The 10,471-nt window shown below is 51.7% G+C and overlaps 1 protein-coding gene across 1 annotated transcript; it reads right to left on the reverse strand.

The window, feature by feature from the left end:
• Positions 1-755: 755 nt before the first annotated feature.
• LOC309683180 (tektin-3-like) lies at positions 756-5,872 on the reverse strand (the record flags this gene model as incomplete). Its single annotated transcript, XM_082497381.1, has 7 exons — positions 756-972; positions 2,066-2,220; positions 3,048-3,270; positions 3,759-3,902; positions 4,152-4,222; positions 4,684-4,767; positions 5,315-5,872. The coding sequence occupies 7 exons, from the start codon at positions 5,870-5,872 to the stop codon at positions 756-758; spliced, it is 1,452 nt and encodes a 483-aa protein (XP_082353507.1).
• Between the last annotated feature and the right edge of the window lie 4,599 nt (positions 5,873-10,471).

Below are 10,471 nucleotides of genomic sequence, written 5' to 3' on the forward strand. Positions count from 1 at the left end.
GTTACAGGCAGCGACATTGGAAGAAACATACAGACAAGCCCAGTCTATTAATAGGTGGCTCCATGGCTGGTGTGACCAACAGAATTTTGTTTTTTTTGATAAGGGGATGGCCTACACAGCACCAGGCTTGCCGGCGTCAGATGGGATTCACTTGTCTCAAAGGGGGAAAAAGGTCTTTGCTCACCAGCTATCAGGGCTCCCTGACAGCGCTTAAAACGAGGCTTGAAGGGAGAGGGGGACAATATCAGGCTTACCTGTGACAAGCTGTGAGATGACACGCCAAGGTTAGAGGGACAGGGTGCTAGCGAGGGCCCACAGGCTGTTGCTCTGAGATGTGCTGGCTACGCTGCAGGACACCTGAAGTCTTCCAGCGATGAGGCAAGAAGGAAACACCAAGGAATGAAAAGGTGTTCCTCTAAGAAGGTGATAAGAAGGTGCCTCAAAAGGAGGCAGACACGACAGTTTTTCTCCTAAAATCACCGACTGAGAGGGTAGGACTGAATCCCCGTGGGTGGATTTACTCTTAGTCGCTTACAAAGTATTTTCAGTGACTTTCTGGCACACCGTGAAAGTACAGTGGAAAGAGAAAAACCAAAGGCAAAAAAAATACCGGTAGACCGTATAACACACAAAAAGATCATTTAATTTCTACTCATGGCTTTCACCAGGAAGTGAAACTCTAATCAAGTATTTCCAAAGCATCTTAGCCAAACTGGGAATCCCTCCCACAACAGATTCAGTGAGTTCAGCTGAGCCTAAATGGAACCCAGCAGCCGCACCGTGCTGGGAAAGGTCTTGCGCATGCCCATGCACTTCTCCTCATCAATGAAGAGTGTGTTGGCTTTGACGGCCAGGTCATGCTGCAAGACCGACTTGGTATGAACCAGCATTTGCAGGGTGTCCTCGGTGTCTCTCAGGCGCTGCTGGAGGCTCTGGACCGTCTCGTTGATTTTGTGGACCTCATTGACAAGGCTGGAAAACAGCAAGAAACCCTGGTTAACAGTGCCATCGTGGGGGTGGTTTCTAGCGTGGCATTGCTGAAGGGCCCCTTGGTCACAGGATTTCCCCCTTCAGCGTGCTCAGATTAACTCAGACCCCCCGTTTCTGGCAGACGCATGGGAAAGCTGAGGGCAGAGCTCCTCCAGACCTCAGCGGGGAGGCATGGTTAAGTCTGCTCAAAGGCTTTGGCAATGCGCAGCCGCCTCTCCCAGAACAGCTCGGGCCAGCAAGAAGAGGGATGAGCAGGTGTGGTTTCCTGTTCCTGCTTGGTTTGGGGGGTTTGTTGGCTCCCCCTCCTGGATTTCCCTGTGCAGGCATCCTCCCCATGCCCACAGATGCACACAAAGAAAACAGGACATCTGGGAGAGGCTAAAAGTGAATGTGAAACAAGGGGAGGATGGAAAAAACCCTTGTTGTACGAGATGCTGCAAAGGCTGTGGGGCTGGGTTTCAATTGCTCTGAAAAGGCTTCAGCTGGAGTCTTGCCCAACAGGCTCCCAGGAGGGGTGAACTTTGGGGTGCCTCAGAGGGGGTGCTGCTGGGCGCTCAGGCCAGCCTACTCCTCCACAGCTCCTCGGCATGCAATCCCAAACAGACCACTGTGTCCTTGAAAGGATTTCCAGTGTCCTCGGAGAAGGTGAGGACAGCCCTTTCTGCTTCTCCATAGGGGGCACCCTTCCTTGCAGTTCCCCAAAAGGAAGGGCCTAAGGGATCTCAGCAGGATCCTGTTGGAGAGTAAAGGGCTCGTCCTTCAAAACTGAGCACATCCAACTGCCGGGAAGCAGGCTGGAGAGAAGATGGGGCTTACCCAAGCGGGAAGAATCCATCCCCTCATGGGGTGCCATCAGGCTATACCCGGCCATGGTGTACAGCCTCCTTTGTGGGCGCAGAGCTCTCCCAGCACCCAAAGGCTGCAATACCTGCTCATTGCTTTTGATTATAGCAGTGCGCTTATGGAAGGACTGTTGAAAGAAAAGCCCATGCTTAATTTTTCATGCAGTGCTACCCCCGGGTGCTACCAGCCGTAACTCCTCAAGGAGCCCACCAGACCCACGCTCCTGCCTTACCGCAGCTGGGCAGTGTCCCGGCACAGCTCCACGTTTGGTCTGCGTGTGCGCTCGTCCAGCCGGCTCTGAGCCACTTTTAAGGGAGGCCCTTGGTCCCTAATGGCCTTTTGGATGGCTTCCATGGTCTTCTCCACCTGGAAGATTTCCTGCAGCGTCTGGCGTAAAAAAGAAACCCATGCACAAATTAAAAAGTATCTTCTCAAGTGACAACATAATTACCCTTTCCTCCTGTCCATCTGCAGAACAATACAAGTTCAATAAGCAGACCCTGGGCTCAGACCCCTGTCATTCTGCTACACATCAAGGCGCAGAGCCAAGAGTAATTTTTCTTCAGGGAAAAACCTCTCTTGGCTCTTGCTGTCACATCAGAGGAGGTTTTGGAGCACTGATGGACCTATTGAATACCCAGCTTCCCAAAATTACCGCTTGCTGGAACTAATCATCCATCAACAGTAACTCAGAGAGGGAAGGTTCTTCATGGATCCTCACTGAAAGACGTGGCATCAGCTCGCAGTGCTGCAAGCCCCGTCTTCCCTCAGTTACTCAATACAGTGTGGGGCCCATTTCAGGAAGCTTTCTATGAGACCCACAGCTCTGAGGCAGGTGTCCATCACTGATTTCCACTGACTCTGCTTGGCAAAGCAAACACACGCATGCCTGTGCAGCAGCCCCAGAGCACGGAGAGTGAAAGCACGTCCTTGGAGGAGAAGCAAGCCTGCAACCCCCCCAGCAGGCAGCCCAGCAGAGGCCCAGCAAGGCCGTTCTGGAGGGCAGCCAGCGCTTCTGAAGGAACTACCAGGAGATGCAACCAGCATTGGCATTTTCTGCTGGCAATCCCTGTGCTCCCAGGCTGCCAGTGAGGATGCCCTAGCAAAAACAGACCCCTTGAGATGAAATTACGGTGCCAACTCCTAAGGGTCCCACCTCAGGGGTGTCACTAGGAAGTGACAGTGACACACCGAAAGGGAGGGGTTCCGACTACCTTGGCCAGGTGGGTCCGGATCTTGCTCTTGGCATCGGCTGTCTCGCTGATGCGTTTGGTGAAGGCGATGTTCACCCTGTTGAACTGGCTCCGCATCTCGTTTGCCACCACCACCAGCAGGTTCTCGATGTTGTCCCGCAGCTTGGAGGAGGCCGCCCGTTGGCTCTGTGAGCGGAGGATGTTGTCGTCTGTGATCTTGGCCCAAGAGTCCGGCACCGAGATCCTTCAGGAGGTGAGGGGGAAGAAGAGGCCCCGGTAAGCCCGTAGTGCTGAAGCTGGACGTGGGCAGGCATGAAGCCTGCCTGGGAGCAGCACTGATTAAATGTATCTGAAATCTCCATCTTTAATTTGAGCATAGGTTGTGGTTTAACTCTGGCCAGCAGCTAGGACCACACAGCCACTCTCAATGGAGGGGAAAGAGAAAGAACAGGACTCACGGGTGGAGATAGAGACAGTTTAATAGAACAACAACAGAAAATAAGAATGAGAAGAAGAGTACGAGTAAGGGTAAGAATAAAGGTAAGGTTAACAATAACAATAACAGTAAGAATAACAATAAGCAGAGAGAAACGGTCCCACTCAGGCAGCTGTCTCCAGGCGGGATGGACGTGCCTTGACAGTGGGCTGGGGACAAGCAGCTCCCTGCCAGGGAGAGGCACCGTGCATCCCGGGCACAGCTTGCTGCTGGCGTGCTGCCCAGCGTGCACTCACGTGGCATCGACCCGCTCCACCGCTGGGTAGTAGCTGATGCCGTGGGAGGTGCTCCTCAGGTGGTGACACTTGTCATCGATGCGGTGGGCCGCCTGCTTGTGGGCCAGGTCCCTCTCCAGCTCGTGCTGGGCCGCCCTGTTGGACCTTCAACATGCAAACAACAGCCATCGCTGGGGATGTTCAGGTGGAAGGGCTTCCTCCCCGCTCCAGTTCCCCGCAGCTCCCTCCCACGCAGCTCTGTCCTCCCATGAGCATCACTGCCCACTTCCCGGGGAGCCCGCCTGGCTTTTCCATCTGCAGGGTGTGGGGAGAGGTCGGGGTCTGCTGGGGGTCCACATCACAACTGCAAATGCACATCAGCCCTACGGCATGACATAAGGAGCTCCTCCTTACGCGAGCTGGGCTTTGGCTTCATCCAGGTACCGAAGCATCTTCTCCTGGCACGACCTGATGACATTGACTTCCTGGGTAAAGGACACATGGCCCCATCATCAGTGTCTGTACTCAGTTGTCCTGATGCCACTCGTCCCCTCAGACCTCCCCAACCCTGCACACAGCAAGAACTTGCCTGCTTGTCTTTCTGCCCAGAGTAAACAGGCAGGGAGTGGAGAAAGTGCCCCCAAACTGCGTGCATGTCTTTAGTGCACTACTCCCTGAAGATGGTCACAGAACCCCCACACGCTACACAAACACGCAGCTGCTCTTCAGTTATTCCTTCCTCTGTACGGCCAAGTCATACCCACACGGCGTGGGCATGCTGCTGCCTGGGGGAACCCCATCCCCTGGCCCAGCAGGTTTTGGGGGGTTGAAGAGCTGAGCACCTCCCCAGCGGTAAGGAGCCAGGTAGGGAAGAAGGCTGCAAAGCCTCTGTAGGGCAGTTTAGGTAAAACTGGCTTTAACACATGATCTGGGTGGCCCAACTTACCGTGAAGAGCTCTTTCTCCACATCATCATGGACGAGGTCAATGCCCATCCTCTTCTCCCGCTGAAGCAAGCACTGCTGAGCGACCTGTTGGGGACATGCCATCGCTGTTGGGTGCAGGGGCAGGACTCTCTATAGAGAGAGTCCCCATCTCAAGAAATGGAAGAAAAGAAATTCTAGGCGGGCACAGAGGGGACACCAGGGGAACAAAGTGCCCAGGGCGGCTGCTTCAGCTGACAACAAGAAACCGAACTGCACCGTATGCATCAAATCAACATGAGGAAGCACGCGTGTCCCAGCTGCAACCAGAGCTGTGGCACAGGCACCTGTGTCAGCCTTGATGCTGACCTCCCCAGGGTGTTGTAGGAAGACATGGGCTTCTGTCTCCCACTCCAGGAATTTGGATGTTCCGCCTACACAAATATTTGGTTAAGCAAATGGAGTTGTGATGAGCTCATAACGGGCTGATAGGGGATGCAGCAGATGGGAAGACATTGCAAACTTAACTTATGGTCTCTTCATAAAAACTCTCTAGGTCTTGCGGAGCTGCAGTGGAACTTAGTTAGACATTTGAATGGCTGCAGTTGTTCCAGCAGTAGGCTACAGCTTGCAGCCCACTGGACAGAGTGCTTACCTGGAGAGGGGCCTCCGTCTCGGCCAAGGCTCTCTCCAGTCTCTTCTTCATGTCTGTGAGCGTGTTGGTCTCCCCGATCATCTCATCCAGCTCACGGCAGAGCTCCCCTTTCCAAAACTCAATAGCATTCACACGTCCTCCCAGGCTTTTGGTGCTTTCTGCTTGTGTTTTCTTTGTCTGCTGGTATTTATGCTCAATCATGCGGGTGGTATCAACTCTCAGAGCCTCCGCATTGTGCCGGGAAGTCTCTGACTCTTTGTACTTGGTCAGGTTGGACCTGTACCAGTCGTCAGGGGTGTAGCGGGTGAAGAGGGTTGTTCTGTTGGAAATGTAAGGGAGCTTCTCGCTGGTGGTCATCCCCTGGGAAGTTTTGGAAAAGGGAGCCAAAGCTGGTTTGATGGCATCTCTTTTAGAGTAGGTGCTGGGCATCCAGGGGAGGCTGGAGCTCTGAGGCAACGGGTAGTACGGGAAACGGTCCTTATAGCTGGCAGTCATGGTGTTGATGGCAGGCAGAACCTTGGCACGTCTTGCCGTTAAGGGAAAGCCGACAGCCTCCATTCCTGACCACTGCTCTTCAAGTACTTGTCCTGCACAGAGGAGGAGATAGAAGACAACTTCCCTCAGTCAGCTCCTGCACTTGCCTTCCTTCTTACAGCAACACATGCAGCTTCTAACACAAACAGCAACGCACACAGCACCCACTGGTCACCTGTACAGGCCTAAAACTCTTGAAAGCAAATGCCTTCTCACAGCACCCCAAGCATTTGTATCTGGAAAGGGATTTGAATTTGTTTAGTATCTAGCCTCAAGTATTGAAATGCGGAGAAAAGCAAAGCATGGCTGCTCAGGAGAATGACAGATATTAGCCTTCATTCTCCTCAAATCTGTCAATCCCGTGAAAGTGTAGCTGGTGATTGTCTTGTGTTCATTGGCTTCTTTTGGTTGGCGTATGTGCTGATCTTCTAGTACTCCAGATGTCCTTTTCTCTTTCAAAGTGCCCTTTCCAGCCCCGATAGCTGCGCCCCTTTGGACCAACCCAGTGTGATTGGTGGGTCAGGGACTCAATCCTCACCCCCCACCTTCACTTGCATTGATGCTTTGCAGATCTATATCCAAATTTGACCCCCCTCCAGCTATTTCAGTCTCAAGAGAACAGCCCTCTCTTGACTTGCAAAGGAAGAAAAATGCCTACGCCTCACCTGACGTAAAATCGATGCACTTGGAAAGGAGAAATCCCAGACAGTCTTTTCAGAGGGGTGTGTAAATAGCAGCCTTGCAGGAGCCCTAGGAGGAATGGCCACACGTGAAGATTTTGCTACCGAGAACTGCATACGGCATTGTGGGTGCTACTGCTCTTTTCAGATTCAGGGTATCAGTCAGTTGTTGTCAGAAACATCATGCAGAGGGCCAGCAAATGTCCCTAACACACCGCATCTGAGGCCAAACCCTCAGGAGGGGACTCAGGAGGTACCCCATCCCCTCCCCACGGCTCCCAGCCTGGCTCAGAGCCCAGTGAAAGGTGAGGACACTGGTGTGCTGCAACAAGATGCCTGGGTGGGAGTGGGGTTTGACACAAAGCATGTGCTCAATCCCATCTGTTACAGCGTGAAAGCCACTTGAGTCCTTCAAAAATGGTAAGTTTGCATAAAAAATACTTTCCCATAATGGTACATACTCACCCGAAACCTCCAGAGGCTTGGGAGTGCCCGGGAGGGCGGCTACTCACTGCTGTGCTGTGGGGTTCGGTGGCAGCACTGCCAGACACTGCAGCGTCCCCAGTGCCCTGTGTGACACAGAACCAGGGCAGGGTTGCCAGGGGCGCAGGGCGCTCAGGGACCGGGTTCTGCCCGGGCAGCTCCCTGCAGCCGCTATGGCAACCTGATGCAGCCCTTTGGTGCCCGGTGCTCTTGATGGGCAACCCGAGGCCACCCGTGGGCAGCTCAGTGCAGACTCTGGGCAACCAGACTGCCTTTGCTGGGACAATTGATCCCGTCCCTGGACAGCTCCCGCTGCCATCCATGGGCAACCCAGTACAGCCTTTGGGCGTCTGCTCCGGCCAATCAAGGGGACTTGTCTCCAACTTTTGATAACACCCATCAGGCCAACTGTCAGCACCCCTGTGCCCCATAGTCCCCAGAAGAAACATTTTCATTTCCTTCATGTTACCACTTGAGGTTAACTGTGAGCTATGTATATGGCTCATCAAATACTCAGGCTGATACAGCTGTCTTCTCATTGCCGCCTTTGGTTTCCTCCCGTTTTCCCAGCTATTGCAGCTGCACACTGAGACCGGACCAAATGTTTTACAGCTTCTCAGGGGTGCAGTGACACCCTGCCCCACCGCTCCTGCTTTCTGTGCACACATACACACGGAGCCGGCCTCCATGAGAAAGCAATGCCTCTGCTGCCAAAGATCTGAGATAGAGAAGAACTCCAACTGTTTTCTGTATACAAAGGTTAGCACACTTTGATTTCACTTTAAATACATGTCTTGCTTTAGTCGGGTTAAAATCGACTTCATGGCACAGGGAAACCAGTCAAATTCACAAGCTACGGGACTGTCGTGGTTTAGGCCAAAATCCACTACTGGGGACCTGAGGCACCCCAGATGGCACCGACAGATGCTCCCCTCTACCCCTCTTCAAAGAGAGAGGCAGAGGAGGAAAAAGAGACTTATGAGTTTAGAAGGAACTAAAGTACTTTAATGAAGTATTAATAATAAAAGAAAAGAAAAAATGAAAAATAGACACAAAACCCTATCAAGCTCCCGAGATGACAATGACGTCACCGGCTGGCACTGGGGCAGTCCCAGGCTGGACGCAGTGACGGACGGGAACTGGATTCCGGATCTGGATTCAGAATCGGGATCACAGGCAGATGAACAGAGTCCTCCTCAGACGTCGGCCGTTGAAGGAAGAGCTGCCCCTTTGATCCCTCAGCTTTTATACTGAGCATGAGGCAGATGGGATGGAATACCCTGTTGGTGAGTTTTGGGTCACCTGTCCTGTCCGCTTCTCCCTGCAGGTGGGACTCTACTATGCTTTTCCGCTTCCGACCCTCCAACGGGGCAAATAACAAAGTTGGTTGGCCTTGGGGGTTATAGCAATAAGTATAAGCAGGAGCCTCTCTGCATACCATGTCTGGGCATCAGCTACAAACAAGTGGTCTTATCACTCTGAGAGAGTGAACGCTGTCTGCACAATATGCAGTTAATTTCAGTAGTTAGAAGAGGCCCAGCTAACAAGCGAAGTTACTGAACAAAATTGGTTCTGTTTTACCTCAAACCAGGACATTCCACCCCTTATTCCATACCATTTGCATCTTGCTCAGATTACTATTACTTTTATCTATCAAATTTACACACACACAGATTATATATATGAGATGGATACATGCAGGTCACTCATCTATGGTTTACATTTACCTACAAAAGTTATATGCAAAAGTCCATTTAGTTCATGATTGCAGGATCTCATCTCAGGGCAGGAAAGATGGTACGAAATTCACTCTGGTTTGTGCCCACGGATAGCATGTTCATCTTGAAGAGCTTGCTGGATGCCACTTGATGAAGCTATCTCAGGTTTCATCACCTCTCTATTATCCTGAAAAGCACGTATGGAACACTGTTAGTATTATGTAGTGATCAGCATCATACTGCTCAGGATTGAGTATTCTCACCAAGGGTTAAATTCCCTTGAGGTACACATTGACCTTCTCCATCCTTCAGCATCACCCACCAAGTACATCCAGGTCCTTGAGCAAAAACAGTCCCACGAATGGGTTTGCTTTTGCCTGAAGCAGGAAAAACCCAAACAGTTTTCCCTAACAAATTCCTTCCATGCACCACAGGGACTTGATCCCCTTCTACAGTATGTAAAAGGTCTGATTGAGCAGGACCAGCTCGATTGATGGATCCCCTGGTGTTAACTAGCCGGGTAGCTTGCTCTAAATGCTTGTCCCAATTTTTAAAGGTTCCACCCCTCCTATTGCTTTTAGGGTGGTTTTTAACAGTCCATTGTATCGCTCAATCTTCCCAGAAGCTGGTGCATGATAGGGGATAGGATATATCCACTCTACGCCATCTTCTTTTGCCCAATTACTTATAAGATTGTTTTCAAAATGAGTCCCGTTGTCTGACTCAATTCTTTCTGGGCCGCCATGTCGCCACACGACTTGCTTTTCAAGGCCCAGGATAGTATTCCGGGCAGTGGCATGGGGTACGGCAGAGCTTTCCAACCATCCGGTGCTTGCTTCCACCATTGTAAGCACATAGCGCTTACCCTGGCGAGTTTGAGGGAGCGTGATGTAATCAGTTTGCCAAGCCTCCCCATACCTATATTTCAGCCACTGTCCCCCATACCACAAAGGTTTTAACCATTTAGCTTGCTTGATTTCGGCGCATGTTTCACAGTCGCGGATAACCTGCGCAATAGTGTCCATGGTTAAATCCACCCCTCGGTCATGGGCCCATTTATATGTTGCATCCCTTCCTTGATGACCGGAAGTGTCACGGGCCCACTGAGCTAAGAATAGTTCACCTTTATGTTCCCAGTCCAAGTCTGTCTGGAAAATTTGAGCAGCCTGATCCGCTTGCTGATTGTTTTGATGTTCCTCGGTGGCCCGACTCATGGGTACGTGGGCATCTACGTGATGTACCTTTACGACTAGGTTCGCTAGCCGCTCAGCAATGTCTTGCCACAGCTCAGCAGCCCAGACGGGTTTATCTCTGCACTGCCAGTTGCTCTGCTTCCACTGCTTTACCCACCCCCACAGAGCATTTGCCACCATCCATGAGTCAGTATAGAGATAGAGTATTGGACACTTTTCTCGTTCAGCAACATCTAACGCCAGCTGGATGGCTTTTACCTCTGCAAATTGACTCGATTCACCTTGTCCTTCAGCAGCTTCCGTGACTTGTCGTGTAGGACTCCACACAGCAGCTTTCCACCTTCCATGTTTTCCTAGAATACGACAAGACCCATCAGTAAACAAGGCATACTGTTTCTCATTATCTGAGAGTTCATTATATGGTGCAGCTTCCTCAGCACGTGTCACCACCTCCTCTAGTGCCTTCCCCAAGTCTTTGCCTTCGGGCCAATTTGTGATGAATTCTACGATTCCTGGGCCATCTGGCTTTCCTATTCGAGCTCACTGCGT

The sequence above is a fragment of the Vanellus vanellus genome (assembly GCF_965231255.1).
Source record: "Vanellus vanellus genome assembly, chromosome: Z".
Taxonomy (NCBI): Eukaryota; Metazoa; Chordata; class Aves; order Charadriiformes; family Charadriidae; genus Vanellus; species Vanellus vanellus.